The sequence below is a fragment of the Stegodyphus dumicola genome, chromosome 9 (assembly GCF_044657685.1).
Source record: "Stegodyphus dumicola isolate Sdum_Otavi_A_Nest chromosome 9, ASM4465768v1".
Taxonomy (NCBI): Eukaryota; Metazoa; Arthropoda; class Arachnida; order Araneae; family Eresidae; genus Stegodyphus; species Stegodyphus dumicola.
In genome coordinates, this window is record NC_140776.1 from 142309940 (window position 1) to 142327573 (window position 17634).

The 17634-nt window shown below is 32.3% G+C and overlaps 1 protein-coding gene across 1 annotated transcript in view; it reads right to left on the reverse strand.

The window, feature by feature from the left end:
• LOC118183323 (cGMP-dependent protein kinase 1-like) overlaps positions 1-17634 on the reverse strand; it is a 509379-nt gene that overhangs the window by 367284 nt on the left and 124461 nt on the right. Inside the window, exon 3 of the mRNA XM_085824166.1 lies at positions 7387-7553. Within this exon, the coding sequence (XP_085680292.1) occupies positions 7387-7553 (167 nt within the window). The remainder of the gene's footprint in view (positions 1-7386; positions 7554-17634) is intronic.

The following is a 17634-nucleotide window of genomic DNA, read 5'->3' on the forward strand; positions in this document are numbered from 1 at the left end:
CTTCATTCATTCATGGAAGACATATTTTCAATGACTAATTTCTATTTTAAATAATAAATTTAGAGAGTAAACTCAATTTCTAAAATTTTCATAGCTATTTTTGAAGCTCTCATTCACACATTTTATAGATATTCAAACTAATGTAAAAATGTTATGTTTGTATGTCTTTCTTGAGGTGTATATCGTTAATGTATCGTAGCAAAAATTGCTGCTTTCGGCCAAGCAGATCGTGGCTCATTGGAAGAGATGTCGGATACGGACGCCGAAGATCCCGAGTTCGAAACCTACCAAAGGCAAGTCATCTATAAATTCATTTTTGCTTTAAATTTCCTTCATGTTAATTTATTTCATTTATGTTCCATTTACTGGAGAATTTTCTCCATTTTCTAGATTATTCCAGCTTATTTATCCTGCCTTCTTGCTACTTAATATGCTTCCAATTGCAATATAAGTGGTTATATATTCAGCTCCAGTAATAAAGTCTTGAGTTGAAACTTGAGTACTTTCCTTTGCATTTGACTTAACTTCATCTACTTCATTACTGACGATCACTTCATCTGCGCGACAATAAGTCTAATATGATGTCCCCGAATTCAATGATAATTTTGATTTAATAAATTGCATCACCGTTGCTGGGCGATTCGTTAATTCTCGTTTCTTTCGTCTTCGATCTTTTTCCATGGAGAGTTTTCCTTCAAGTTCAAATTAACAATTATCACTTTCATTTAAAAGAAAAATTCAGTTTATACACTGGAAGAACTCTAGCCCCGTCCCATGCTATAGAGCGAAACACTAATATATTTTTGTAGCACATAAGGTTCGTTTTTAATTATGTTTACATGCATTGCATGCTAACATTCTTAATTCCAGACCTAAAGGAAAATAATTATCAGTAATATAATATGTTATTGAAGTTTTTTTCAAACATAAATTCATGATGCATTTTTTAAATTTTAAACTAAGCTATCCGATATTTACTTAATTTGGTTTGAAAAAATTTAATGGAACAAAGCAATTTATAATAACAGACACTTCCTAAAATTATCCATTATTTATATACTACTTTAAATTAGTCATTATTTAAGATGTTTTATTATTTTATTTATGTACTTAAATATTTTACTGCTAATCAAAATCGTAAAAACAACCTTGTATTTAGCGTAGGTTCATTATACCTATGCTAAATACAAGGTTGTTTTTACGATTTTGATTGTCACATTAGCGTGTTTCTCTTCTAGTCTATTTTACTGCTATTTTACAGTTTACAATCATGCGTATATTGTGCCCTTCACAGTTCATGCATAGAAAGATGAATAAAATTGAGCGATGATGTCTAGTTTTTTTCGCTTAATATGCCTCATACATCCAATGGCCTCGTAGAAGTTTTGGTCACTTTCTTACAAAGCCTCAGAAGAGGAATGCTTCCACTGACGACCCATTGTTATCTTTCAGTTGTCCTGGAGTGCTATGGGTATTGTTAAGGCTTTTCGAGTTCGGCTAAATGTATTTACTTATTCCGGTTCACATAAGCTGCTTATTTTCGCAAGAAATACCAGGCCGTGTGTATTTATTTTTTTCTTTCCTTAATGCACTGTAAACTTCGTAACAATACGAAACACAATCTGTTTGTTTGTCTCTGAATTGCGAAATGTTGACACACTTTACTTATTTTATTGGATAGATATTTTTTTGTAATCTATAGTTTCCCTTCTTAAGAAGCAAAGAATAACAGCAATTTCTTATTCCTCATGTGTTTTTAAAGGACCTTTTTTCAAAGCTCTGTATAAAAGAAACTACGTTAAAAAAAACATTTTTCTCGACGATAAATTATGTTACATTCGGCATCAGATTTATAAGCGAAGATCCTTTTATTTTGGTATTAAAGCTATTTTCAGATGCATAAAACGTTTTGATTGCAGTTCATTTTGATAAAAATGCACGACCTAACTATTTCCTATTTAAAAGCAATTATTTTTATGAGTTCAGAAGGTCATGAGGAATAACAAAAGATGTAAAGACTTTTAGAATTTTTGTTCGAAGACAGAAAACGATGCCCTCGATTTCCTGTTTCGTAATCCGGCCCCCCCCCCCCGCTTGCTAGCAGAACGTGCTACTAGTTACACCCTAAAAGCACGCGGTAAGGAGGGAGAAGGTACTTTACATTTTCCCCGATTTAAAGGGCGACTGGGGTTTTTAAAGGACCCATTCGCCAAATCTGGGGTGTGGAGAATCATCATCCACAACCCTTTTAGTTCGGCGCCACTGCAGAGAAATTAGGTTATTTTTGAAACAGGAAGACGTGAAAAATGAGCACGTCTTTGCCAAGAATCAAACCACTGACCTCTGGAATACGTGCCCAGAATGCAGACCACCACACCACGAAGGCATGCTAAGAAGACGGGAGAAATACCTTATAGTCAATCCATTTATATTGGACCTCTCACCAAAAAAACAAAACATTAAATTCAAAACTGACATCACCAAAGTGTTAAAAACACTTAAAAATTCAAAGACAATTAAATTGAATAAGTCTTTGCAATACCAATAAATTAAGACATAAAAAAATTCAAAACTAAAATCTTAAAATTCTTAATCTTCAATGACTAGCGGAAAAGCAACCGTGTGCTCAGGACATAAGATCAGTACAGCAACAGAACATCACCACTATGTTGTAACGTAAGAGTCAAGGTCCCAACAGACGTGGAAGTGCTGCTTATTCCTAATATCTATTTTACAAATAGAGCTTTTGACTGTTAGTCAATATACTTATTGTGCTGAAATGTTCGTCTAGGCAGTCGTGCCTTGTATTCAGACTGAATTTAGCCACAGCCTCTCTAAATGGCCTGCCAATGAACTCATTCCGATCATTACTGATATTCTCCCAGAATTTACCTTTCGATTTAACTGACAGTTCTGTGTTGTAACCCCACATAAGATTCTCTCGAATACTTCTTCTATGAGAATCCAAGGGAATGGAACTCTGTTCAATAAACTTCGCAACTCACAACTTCGTTTCATCATTCGGTGTTTGGCCTGTTTTCAAGAATACATGAAACAACAGACACGCATACGTGCACCGCAGATATGTTAAAATACTCACGATATTACACTCTGGACAATAACGACCGGATGTAAAAATGTAAAATCGGGCATATACAATTCTGCTTCCCCCTTCCACGATAAAAATATTTTTTTTGCAAAATATTTTTTAATTGTTAATTATTAGCAGAAAAGTGTTCTTAAGCAGTATCTACAGTCAAATAACCATTTTCGCAACTGAGCTGGAGACTATTTGTGGGGATGTAGACAATCAGAGGTTCTGGTAAATGAATATAAGGAATCATGACTCTAAAAAGAGATACTTTGCTCTATTCCGGACCTATACCACCGGACATTCTGAAAACTTTAGTTCAGGTAACTTTAATTACCTTTCTTTTAAATCCTAATTTAACTATTCATTTGTATAAAATGCAATCTGAATAAAATTGATACGCGTACCCATATATAGTATCTGAACCAGTCGTACAGTATCAGATGTTTTCAGAAAGTAACTGCAGTTAGAAATCTTAGGGGACAAGCTTCAGTCTACTTTAAATTTAAAATTAATTTTGAGTGAGGAATTAGTAGTTGGGAGGTTTTATTTTAGGCACGGAAATTATATATATACGAAATAAAGACTGAATTTTTAACAACTGACAGACAGAGAATCTGACATAGGATTAGTTCAGTCATTTTAAGTTACCTATAACCCGAAAACCAAGAAAATGTTCATATAATCTTCAAATTTTTCCTATTATGGCCTAGTACATGTTATTGCTTCTGATAATTTTTTAATCAAATGTTCCATTTCAAAAACGAAAACTCGCTAGATTAATCTGTACAATATGGTCAATAAATGCAGTAAATTTTAACATCTAAAGGCTGAGTTACAGAATGCAGGTTATAAGGTATGTTTTAATTTATGACAGGGAAGGAGCAGTAAATGTTTTGAGAATAAAGCACGGTTGTACTAAGCAACGCTAGTAAATTATGGGGTTTTTCCTCTCTTTTGTTTTTACTTTAGCAAACTGCTTCGTTCCAGGTCGACTTTTCTTTTATCTGAAGCCACTTCTCTTATTACAGATAGTAATTCAAATTGTTCTTTTTATTAGCATTCCCTTACATAAACTCAGACTATTTTATTTACATTTTTCTTTACTGTTTTTCAACACAGTTTTTGAGACACTCCTTTTTTAAGTTCTTTTACGGGACTGTCTCTTTAATTTCTTTAACAGAGATTCATTTGAATTTGTCTGTTTTTGTTTTTTTGCATTGTAAAAAATTTTCTTGCTTATGTATTTCGTAACATAGTTTTTATCTGTGTCATTGTATGCATGTTAAATATTTATTTTTTTGTGTAAGAAAGCTAAGACGAATAAGATAAAGAGACAATTTAATGAGACTTCTTTTTCTTGTAATTATTCGACAAATAAATTAAGTTTGCGTTTATAAATCTCGTTAAATTTCGGAGCGAATTGTGTCTTGGCTCTCTTTTTAATCGACCAGGTATGAAATTTCAAAACACTTTTCCCTTGACAAGTTCTGTTATGAAGCTCCAGCTAAGGGAGACTAAAAAACGTTTTCCACAATTGTTTTTTACACCATTACTTCGCTTGTTTACTTTCTTGTTCCATAGTAGTTTTAGCATTTTAGTTTTTATTTCTTCTTTCCCATCAATGTCCCACTTTTTTTTCTTACGTTTTTGCTTTTATGTATTTCATATATTAATTTAATTGGTAAAATTCGGATCTTATTACTGATAGTTGAATCTTTAAACTTTAAATCTTAATTTTATAACAGTTACTTTACTTTAGTTCCCATTTCCTATCTTATTTCATTCCAATTTACAGCTCCATACCAGAATGAGGTTTTAGAAACGCGTTGAATGCAAATGAGGACGGAATATTATTAAAGGAAATTTCAACTGACTTCAAGAGAGAGAGTTAGGAATCCTGAGTAGCGCGCGTTTGCCTTTGGGCTACGTCTCTCTAAGCTGCTGTTAGGCTCGACCGTATTATTACTTGCCTTTTCATAGTTCTCCGACTGGTTCAGATTGCAGGCCAACTACATTAGAATTGTACTAGCTTCAGCTAAATCTCTTAGTCATTAGTTAGTTCTTATTTCTTACTTTCAAGCCCAAGTGGAGGCTTTGTTGCAAGCTCGAAGAAAGGGACCATGTGTTATTCTTATTCTGAGTGAATAAAGGGTAATTAATCCTTCTTGAGTTTACGCTTTCTGTTCTCTGAACTAAACTATAATTCGCTTAGAAGTTCACTAGGTTCCTCGACACTTCATTCAGCTGGATAAAAATGAGGAACTCTGTATTGGGGCCCGAAACATTTTAACGGGCCATGTCGTTACAGAGTGGCAAGTTCACGCTGACTCTCCTACCTTTCAAATTCCTGAGCCACCAGTAAACCCGATGGAGGGATTTGATTTTATAACAAAAGCCATGCAGGCAGTTATGAAGCCAGCCGCGACGTTTGATGGCAAAAATTCGGTGGTGACCTTCCTAGTACAGCTTGAGGTTGCATTTTACACTACATTCCGTAAAGCACAGGCTAACTTAAAAGGTCAAGCCCTGAGTTCGTTCAAGGACATCGGAAAATTCCTGCTGGGGGATCCTGGTTACGAAACTAACAGCTGGGAAAATTTTAAAACCGCGCTAATAGCAACTTTTCCCCTTTCTCCCCTTTGGACTAAAAATATAGTCTGAGAATATCAAATGATTTAAGAAAACTAAATTTTAAAATACGTGGATATTACTACGAATGGCCGTTCAGCTGTTAATGATATCAGGAAAGATTTTATTCTTATGACGGGAAGCTAAAATTTTCTTCGTATCGTTACTTTATTTACCTACTGATCAATTTATTAAAACATGGACCGGATAATAAAACTTGCTCTTACGTTATTTAAAAAAATCTGATGTTGTACACCACATGACTTCCTTGTACGGAGTATTAAGTTATACGCGTTTTTTCTTGCATTTAGTTTAAACGTAGTATTAAATCTACTTCGCCGACAGCGCATAAACCACAATAGAATAAATGCATTCTTTAAACTCCACTCTATTTGTTTACCATAGTGACACTCTAGCGCTAGGTTCACTTAACAGTATTATATTTCGTTCATATTGTAACTCAGAATGCACAAAATTTATACCATTTAAAGATTCCTTGCCACATGTTCTATTCAAATACTATAATAAAGCTAGAACGATGTATAAAAGAAATTAAGCAAACAAAACAAAAAATAAATAGTTTTTCACAGACGATTCAGTATTTCACATTCAATTAATGCAGTTCTCACTTCTCGACAAGGCATAAAAACTCAAAATATCTGTATTCAAAATTACGAAGTAAATCTTAAACACTTATTTCCTCGAAACATTTCCAGCAAGGATTAAGCATGATTTCATTCGCAATAGTAAATGAAGGCGTTATCTTTGTTGTTGCGAAGCTACTTTTTCTAGATTGGCAACAAATCCACTACTCTGCTGTTTCAAATGTAAACAAGCAATGGCAGCCATCAAAGAAATTATTAGGCTTAGCGGCACTTAAACAACTTTAAAATTGAATTAAAACAATTCTAAAATTATTGCATACAGATTCACTAAAGACGTAAAAACCTTAACCGGAAGATAAGAACAACTTAATTCAATCATTTTTAAAGCAAAAAATATACAATTTACAAACATATAAGAGTAAAGATATTGAGATCTCTGAGTCGGGTAACAGAGTGGATATATATATAAATATATTTATATACGTTTGGCGCGGCCGATTGCAACTAAAATACGAGGTTCACATTTACATGTTATACTAGTCTTATATACAAAATGTCAACGTTCTGACGCTACTAGCTTTTGAGTTATGCGAGATACGTACGTACATACATACTTCGTACAGACGCCACGAAAAATTCTCTTCAGAATTCGTTTTAAAGCAGTTTTATAATTTTTTTGGAGGAAAGAGTCTTTTATTCTGTCCTTACGTACAGATATCACGCAAAAACATTGTTAAATTGCATTCGAAAGCAGTCAAAATGGATATTTTCATTGAAATATGCTGCCTGAAACTTTTCGCGATTACAATACTTCCTTTTTACTTCGTACAAGGAAGTAAAAATGCAAACTTATGCTCATCATGCGTACCTGTTTTAAAGCGTGCTTGCGTGAGGGTTCAGAATGATGTCATTCTTTTACCTACGTTGGCTGAATAAGAGACGTATTTTCTAACGTTTAAGTAAACTAATATGACCACAATAATCACATTTTGCACAGAATAATTTTATAGTCAGTTTCTAAAGTTAATGATATTTTTATAAATCTTTGCTTTTACGTACCCGCAGACACATAAAGATGACTTCCAACGTCTCCTTCTCTGATCACCAATGTTCCTTTCGTGAAATATTGGCAGTACATACAATCCACGATTTCTCTAACTTGCGAACTGTCTAAGTTCTTTAGGAAATCATTATCCATTATAGCTTCTTTAATTAGTTGTTTCGACCTAGAAGAGAAACAAAATCTGTCATAAATGTTACTTAAAATACTCTGAACAATAGTCCATTGGGCCATCTTACACAAGTGCTATGATCCTCAGATCCCAGAATTGCACAAACAAAACTTATACGCACTTTTCATGTACCTCTCAATGCTAGACGAACAATTATTGTTCTTTTTTTTTTTTTTTTTTTTTTTGTTTGTTTGTTTTTGTTTTTGTTTTTTGTTTTACACTCCAGTATAGTAACTAAGATATTCTTTGGGATATACAAAAGTATCACAAAAAATTGAAATTTTTGTTATATTATTGTAGCAAATAGATTTTGTAAAAATACTCATATTGTCAAAAATATTCCTTCTTAGCTGCGCTAATGGTGCAAATGATAATTATTTTGTTATAAAGTTTGTATGTTGTTTTTAAATCGTTCCTATGTATAATAGAAAATTCGCTGCTATATTTAAAAGACAAATTAAGCATTTTACGCTGCTTGGAAAGACAGCTCTCAAAATTGGCAACTTCTATGATTACGTGAATGATTCAAATGATTGGAGATTTGTGACAATGCAATGGAAAGCGGCAGTTTTGGTAACTTGGATTATAAGCGTTTTTAACGTGGATTAAAAGCAATAAGACCAATACAAAAAAGTCAATAGTAATAAATAAAAAACAATGACCAAAGTGGCATCAGGAAATGTCATTCAGTGGTGTTAGACACTGACTTATTTTCATTCACAGGAAACTGTGAGAAAAATGCGAAAAAATTTTCATTTTGCTTATTGCTATTGGAATCACTTCTTAAGAAAGCTATGAGAATTTATTTAATACATACTTTTAATGAATTTTAAGTAAACGTTTCATCTAATATATGTAAAAATTTTCTAAGCACAATAACCTTTATAATGTTCGAAAGTGCGTAACATTGGAAATTCCTTCCTGGTTCAGTTTCTGTACCTAAACAGATAAGCTACATGGCTGTCTATACTTCTTTCTCATATTCAAATTATTAAACAAAAGAAAAAAGATGATAAGTATGTAAGAATTATATTACTTTTATTAACAGTTAAATTTTAAGTTCCTTTCCTGTCAAATTCTTAACTTCAACTTACTACTTCCGGCCAGAAAGTAGTTTTGGAATTTTTCTAAATACTTAATGAGGAGAAGCGGTATTTAAAGCGCGAAGTTAATTACAGAGTGAGAGAGAATCAGAGTTTCTGATTTACGCACGTCTGCCTTTTGGCTACTCTCTCTTTCTGAAAGCTGTTATTACGCTCGGCCGTACTCAGGCCCGTAATAAGCTTCATATTCAAATAGAGTTAAGGGGCCAACTCGATTAGAATCTTGATAGCTTCGGCTATATTGCTTTAGTTAAATGTTAGTTTTAGTTTAATTCTTAGTCTCTTAAGTTCAAGCTTAAGTGTCGGCTTTGATTGTACACTCCAAGACGGAATTTTGTTAAATCTAATTGGAATAATAAAGGCTTAGTTCCATCTTGTTGTTTCTTGTCACACGAACTTAAGCGATTATTCGCTAACTAGTTCTTAAGATTCGTCACTTTCTACAGTAACTGAGAATTACACAATGAAAATCTTACAAGTTCACTACTCAATTACCCTATCCATTAAACAATTTAAAAAGCCTTCATGAATGCATCCCACCAATACAAATTATGTAGTCATCAGTTAACGAACCAACTAACCACACTATATTCTTAGTATTTATACACTCTTTTCAAAATTAAGAGATGTCTATCATATTTGATCGATTACCTCAAGAACTGAGGAATGGTAAGGACATATGTTGATAATACAAATATATACCATAATCATGGTACATCTGCATGGTCTAAAACAGAAGTTTCAAGATCAAACAAAAAATACTAATAGGGATATTGTTTCCCCTAACCATCATATAACTCTCACGAGATGAATTCATACTGGAAATAAAGCAGTTTATAAGTCCAATAGTTACATTCCTGAAAAAATGTTGTTTTCATGTCCTGAAAGGTTCTGGGAGAAGGAAGGTGATGAGAAGTTTCTCTCCCAAGAGCGTCTCAGACACGTTCTATGGGGTTTAGAGGATTGAGCCCTGGCTTGTCAAATAATTCTGCCAATATCCTCATGTTCAATAAAATCATCTCTCAGATTATCCTCAAAGACGAGTGTTATAGTTCATAAAAATGAACTGAGAGCAACATTGTCCCTGAAAAGATAAGCATAAAAAAGAGTACTAAAATCTTTTTTCATACACCTCGCAGCATTCGCACAGCCTTTGCCAAAGCCATGAATGTCTTTGCGGCCGTCGATCCCGATGCTTCTCAAACCATTAAACCTAAGCTTTCGCGTGGTCCCTTTCTCGTATGTTGGAAATTAATTAGCGGTGGGTTACTGGTCCTCTCCAGATGAAAAATATGAAGAATCAGTTGTTAGATTGAGTTGGAACTCGTCTGTGAAGAAAATGGGCCCTAACTGATGCTTGGTCCAAAGTCGATTTTTTTTATAGAGCGGGACGCAAACAGCAGGCTTTCATGTAAACAGACGCGATACATACATCGAACATAGATTCTGTTAATGAAATAAATGATAATGCGCAAGATCTGTGCTGCAGTATCCATATTTTGAAACGAATGGGAAGAGGTGCATCTGTCTTTGCTAAAACTATGTGTTTTTAGTTAGGAAATCCTAAACAAAGCACGCCAACTAAGAACCTTGTTATTACAATCTTTGAATGTTAAATTGGTTAGCAATTAAAAACTAATTCTTAGTATTTTAAACACTGAAACAAACACAGGACAGGCTTTCATAAAAGTGAGTGAAGATAACTGTTTCATAGAAATACTTAATTAAATATCGTAATTTTTAATAAATTTTAATCTCAAATGAAGCAACAAGATTTAGTTTTATGAGTGGTAATATGCATTTTCCTTTTCACTGAAAATCTTGTTTAAATAAATCCTGAATACGATTTGTTTATTTTATTAGATCAAAATGCCTCACAGAATTGTATTAAAACAAAACTGAAATTTTCTCTAGCAATATAAATATTTAGCGTGATACAAAATGGAAAGGGAGTTTATTCTAAGCTTCGAAGCAGGCCAAAAGTATGCCAAATCACGTCTGTTTGTATGTGAGTAACTGGAATTCGCAGGTTTTTAAAAACATTAAATGTCTGCATTTTTGCAATCTTTGGGACACCTTGTTACTTTGGAGTCTTCCCCGCCGTGATGGTATATAATTCCGTTTGGTTCATGTCCGTGGTCGGAAGCCATCATAGCGGTGCACTCACTCACTCACCCCTCATTAGCGGATGGGTTCATTAAATGTTTGACTGAATATAAGAACCGTTTTCTTTTTGATGTGTTTTCAATAATATTTTGTTACTAAACTCTATTTCTTGAAATTTAAACAGTTTAAACAGTTGAAATTAAAACGTCTTAGCAGTGCTTACTGTAGAAAACAGATGGCAAACTTTCAATACTAGCTTACGCTACATAAAAATGACTTTAAAGCAGTATGAGAATATGCCAGGCTACTAGAGACAAATCTATTATCACCTGAAAGAAGATATATTGACAAATATGAAATCACGCAAGTTTACTCTGAGATTTTAGGTAACATATTTAATCAGACAACCGAAAGTTTTAGTTTCTTTACTAAACTCGAGTTTATGTCTTTTTGTATGAAGAAAGCTTGGTTTCTTGAAATTTTAATTTTCTCAAAATACTGCTAAATAAATAAAGTCCTAATCCACGCTGCAAACTGTTTGATTTCATGAAGCTTAAAATGTGTTGATTGCTTCATATTCTTTTGCGAATAGAGCTGCTTTTGAAAATAGTGCTGTACGTGAATTAATATATCTATGAATACCAATAACATTCATAGCATTATGATTGAAACTTACAAATTAGCTTCACTCATTCTACAATACCAGCTTTAACTGCATCAACAAAACGATAATTTTATGACTGTAGGTAATTTATATTTATATTAAAGTAACGCAGTCACAAGAAAGATTAAATACTTTTAGCATCTTACCTATCGAGAAATAACTACTTTTGAAATTTAAAGCATTGCCCTTATTTTATAATTATGTTATAAAGTAATTTATTATTTAAAATAGAAGGGCAGATTTCACATTCAAATGATTTTTATTCTAATGAGGGTAATCTGAGTGTTATTTCTAGACTTTTGATTGCATCTTAGGCGCTAGGTATATATTGTTATTTCGCTAAACAAAATAATATATATATATTTAAAATATTATATAATATCACTAAATTTTATAATACTCAGAAGTTTTATAATACTCAAAACTCATAATTTTTAAATTTTTATTATTTAGATTCTATAATTTTTTATACGTTAATATATAAATGCATAACAACTAAATATTGAATATGGGTAATGCTACTCCCATTCATTCAAATATGGCCTTTTTAAAAGAAATTTCGTATTTAACAACTCATTGTGAAGAAACAACAATTAAATGAATTTAGTAAATTTAGTACAGAGAAATTAATTATGCGAAGCCAATTTTGTAAACATTTCCAAACATTGTGTTTACAGAAATTATAGACGTGGTCATTTATATTTCAGCCTGACCAAAAGGTTTAATGCTTGTTGGTAGGTGTTAATAACAACTTAACAATGTTTTCATAACATTCATGTTTTCAATTTCTGTATGAAATGATTGCTGAAACATTTTCTTTAATCGGCATGAAATTTATGTAATATAATTTTGTTCTCCATGTTCCTGAGATCTGTGGTTCTGCGAAGCTTTCGATACTAGTGTTGTCTCTTTAGTGTAGTGTCTGAAATGCAAAAACTTGCATACAGACTCAAATTATGTTTTCTTTTGTGTATAATTAACGTTTTTACGCAGAAAACGTGAACAACTTAATACGTCCTCCATTTTGTCTTTGAAGTTTGTCCAATACATTAAATTTCCAGAAATTATAAAATCATTTATTTTTTTTACAACATGAAACATGCAAAATCATTTTTGAACAGATTAGAACTCAGGATCTTTTGACTTCTGATTCGTAGTGCTGCCAGTTACACCACAATAGCATATATAGGAATGTGCAGTAATTCCTTATATTCTCCCTCACATAAGAGTGCCTGGGGAGAGAGGAAAGGTACCCAAACGACCAAATCTGGATGTGGAGAATCATGCTCCACCGCATTTTAAAAGATGCGCACATTAAATTTTTAAAACTTCTGGAAATTCCAAAATTGGTATTAATTTCAAATTGTTTCAATTGATGACGACCTTGTATTTTTATATGTAATACATCACTTTCAGATGCAATTGCTTAAAAACAGCTGCTATCTTCAAAACTGAAAGATCTTTTTTTCAGTACCAAATAACTTTAAATTTAACGAAATAACTTTGACATTTTAACAGCACTAAATAAACTTTTAGCTAACAGTTAAAAGACTATTTGGTGCAAGAGGGAGATAAAATTTTTCCCAAGCAGAAAGAATCCAGAAAGGAAGTAATAAAACAAATAATTCTTACATAACTATAGCAAACTTTATATATGCATAGTTAATTGATATTCACACGTATAAATGAATAAAATTTCAACGCACTTTTTTATAAATAAGATGACCATTAACTGCTATGTTATGCATTACATACTGTTCACATAAAAGTTTTCTTCATTACGTAGCATATTATTGTCGAAATTGAGAAGAAACAAAGAGAATATCATATAACTTCGAGAAATGGCATTTTCTCACATTCTAGAAGTCCGTTAAAATATAACATTACTCATGATTTTGCTATACAGTTTAGAATAAAATTACTTTGGAACGTATTTCTGCCAAACTTCTAATGTGAAATACCCGAAAAAGCATTTAAATGTAAAAATAATTCAACAAATAAAATGAGTTGGAAAATAATAAAAAAAAATCTGAAGTTCGAGGATTGATTCGACGTTTGCAGAAAAATCTAATATCCGCGAAATCTTCAAAACGTCCGCTAAAATACGCGACGCAGTAAAATAACCGCTCTCATAATATCTCCTATAAAACCGTTATTTGAACTCTAATTATATTCCAAAGAGCCAGTAAAATCAAACAAAACGAAACTGACATGTTAGATGATTCCCCGACACAATAATGAAAGCCACAGAAATCACACGTACTTATTTTTGCTGGTTAACTGATTTTTTTCAGCTAAGAAGTAGAATTGTTAGCATCTGATAATTAAAAACTGACAGGCCATGAATATATTTTCGTTTATTTTTCAGCAGCTATAAAAGTTCCCTTTATTCTAATCTGCTGACTTCTTTTTAGATCTAATATGGCTTTTCAGAAGCATTCAAATATAGATGAGAAACAAGCATTCGTATAAAAATAAGATACATATTTTTTGAACGTTTGCTGCTCGCATCTACATATATACAAGTTTATTTAAGAGAGAAAAATAAAGTAAACTCAGATTTGGCAATCGTATCGCTGCTGCGCACATTTATTCAAAAAGGTGATAAATTCTTTCCTTTTCATCATTTCGCTTCAGTTCTTTTCAAAATATTCTCCGTGGCTTGGAAGTTTTTATTATGTATTTTAGTACAAGCAATGCTTTGAATGTCTGAGTTTCATTTTATTTATTTGTAATTTATTTTACTTATTTTCCTCAAAACCTCCAATAAAGACACTTCAAAGGGAATGCAAAACGTAGATTAGGAAAAGCAATGTTGTGGTTATTCGCACCCAAGTATGTTTATTTTTATTCATTTTCTGTAAAGGTAGTAAGTAATAAAAAGACTTCAATTTTCAATGCACTTCCGTTTCAGTTTGGATATAAATTCTAAGAAGAGCCAACAAAATGATAAACTTTTTGATATCTGAAAAAGATGATGTTTTCAGTTTGTGTAAATAAGCAATGTCTGCGTGAGTGTTTCATTTCCATGCGGCATAAGAAATTTATCTTTCAAATACTAACAAATCATCATTTTGAAATTTTGCAAATTTAACCATTTACAAACAATAATATTTTCATGGCAATGACATGTTCTTGGAGTTAAACCAATATCTTTAATAATTAAATTTATACCTTCCATAAAGACGTCTTAACGTCTACCAATACCTTTAATTACCAATAACTTTAATAATTAAATTTATTACCTTAAACCTACCCTATTTAACCTAACCTATTATTACCTTACTCTATTACCCCCGTTACCTATCACTATTACCTTACCCTATTTTAAGGTATTTAAAGTTACAACATTACCTTTAATAATTAAATTTATACCTTCCATAAAGACGCATTAACTTACATTTCTGAAGTTAAATTAATTATGTAACTTTAAATAAATGGTTTTATTGTCAATAAAATATTGATATGATAATCTAGATTTAAAATATCTCTGCATTTCTCGTTGCGTGCTCTCCTTGTTAGTTGTAGTTGTTAACGTGTCCAGCTATTCTCTTTTGTGCAAGTTGTTAACATTTCCAGCTATTGACTAAAAGATCCAGCATTCGAAATGCGACAAAGCCCTAACTAATTTTCTAACTTTACCTGTTTCGAAAAGCTTTACTATCTCTGCATGTGATAGTTTGTGAGGGTTTTGAGTTTACCATTGCTCTTTCTTAACTAATTCTCCTAAATATAATTGACGAAAAATTATATTGTTTCATATAAATTGCATGCATTTTTATCTGCAGCTCTGGCTTTGAGCTATATATTAATTTTCAAATATTCAAAGCATCATCACCCTAATTATCTGAGATAACAGAAGTGTCTACTGTACTCCGTATTACGCTATGTGTTTTGTATAAATTGGAAATTATCACAACTCTGAAGACGACGTGTGCAGAAAATAAATTTTGGGAGGAAGAATTTATTTAACGTTTCGGGAACTGTCAGAGACATTAAGAGTTTTACCATTAAATGCACTGGCCAACAAAATCAGAACATCGCCTTTTTTAAACGATTTTACTCAAAACACAATATATTAATGAGCAACACTTTAATGAACTTTCAGATTATTCCTTTGAATAATAAAAGATAGTTTTTCATTATTCAGCGATTCAAAAAGGAGTTTGGAAAGTAGTTCAAAAAGCAATTCATAAAGCCGTTATTATCAACACCTCGAACGTTCACCAGGGCGAAAATCACACAAAACACTTCTAATTTTATACGGTTTGTCACAGAAGAAACAGTTTGCTGCATCTGTCTGATATTAGTGTGCTGAATCAATATTATTTTGATCGCATGGTCGAATACTGGAAGCCGGTCAACGGATCTTAGAGTCTGCCACTGGAATGTGCCGAAATATAATTTGACGCTTGTAGAGTCAGTAAAAGTGTTAAGACATCTTGGTCGAGGTCTTTCACGATCTATCATTTCAGATTATGATTATTATTTGCCAGTTCTTTGGAAACATGTGTCAGAAAGCCAAGTTTAAAGAGCAAGTGGAAGACGAATGTCAGCATGAACAATTTGCAGACACCTCAGCGCATGTGGCTTGTATGTACATAAGACAGGTTTTTACCTCCATTCATCTCCCAGCATCGTAAACTCAAAGAAAGTGAGTTGAAGAACACTAAGATTGGGAACCTGACAAGTGGAGCCAAGTTCTCTTCCTTTTTCAACTACAGCGCTTACTCAACGGCTTCTGATCTTAAGAGAACGCGGCACCTGATACAATTCAGCACATATCCGAGAAAAATCACTTTTTCTTCGTTTACGCAGGACTCATTTAAATACTGACCAGCGCGTCATTTAGAATGGGTCCATGATTTCTTAAAGTCCCACGGACGAGATTCTTAGACTATTTTTCATTGCAATGCATTTATGCCGAATGTGATTCCATTCTCTTGATGGATAGTAACACCTAATATGGCCAAGAGCACCTACTGAACCATATGCTTGAAGAAGAAACAATAGAGCGTATGGAGTAGCCACCGTGCTCTACAGATTTAAATCTTATCGAATATGCTTGTTGCAATTAGGCATACACGTAGCTGCTATATCACAATCCCCATTGATACATCTTTAGTTCCCTCTTTACTTTCCTCTTCATGAATATGAAATATTCTTCTAAAACCAATCTCCATCATTCAATGCCTTATCAAAATGTTATGCCATATAGCAAATTCGAGCTGAACATACTCCTGATTAGACAATTGACAAAGTTCATAATTCAATTTTTCTTTTACAGAAAGTATATGTAATAGTGATTTTCATCGCACCAAGTATATATATTTTCTGCAAAATTACGTTTGTTTAATTGTAGTATGATTCTTAAGCGCACTAGTTTCATTCTTCAATTTATTTCTTTTTCATAACTATATTTTTGTCACACATCATATTTATAAAGAACTGCATCTTTGCTAGATTATTGGTCTCTTAAATTTGTTAAACGGTGTGGTAGATGAACTTTACTGTAGTATAATATTAATACTCAAGGAAAGCAATTGCCATTTTGAAAAATCTAGTCTTAGTTTCTGTATTTTATTTTTTGAGTGTAAAATAGTGTAAATAGGAAAGTCTTAAATGAACATGACGTCTGAAAATGAAGGTTGGAATCTGAATAAATTTAACAATGTATTTATACAAGACTGAAATCTGTATGCTGTTGTAAAATTTTATCATTACCAAAAGATTTTATTTCAGTTACACTCAATCACATGCTAAAGAAGCAGAGGCAGAAATTTTGAAATCGACGTACTCTATTACTTTTATTGTATGCCGCATATTTCTCTTCGTATAAATGTTGCTAAAACTGGAGGCTGTCCCAAATTACTAATTATTATGAAATCATTAACATTTACAAAATGCTAATATAGACATGATGCCTTATAAATAAATTGATGTCGATTACCTATATTTCATTCATCTTTTATATTATGAGATTGCATTGCTCACTGTAATGTAGGAAATCTTTTAAAAGTACTTGCATCTGAATTTCTTAATATTATTTTTAACAATTATTATTTTATACTGTTAGCATATTAAATATACAATGGTCATCAAAATTTAAGGATAATGAGAAAAATGATGCTCACTGAATTAATGCTGCAAACATCACCCAATGCTGTAATCATTTCTGCTAATTAAATACAATTGAACACAA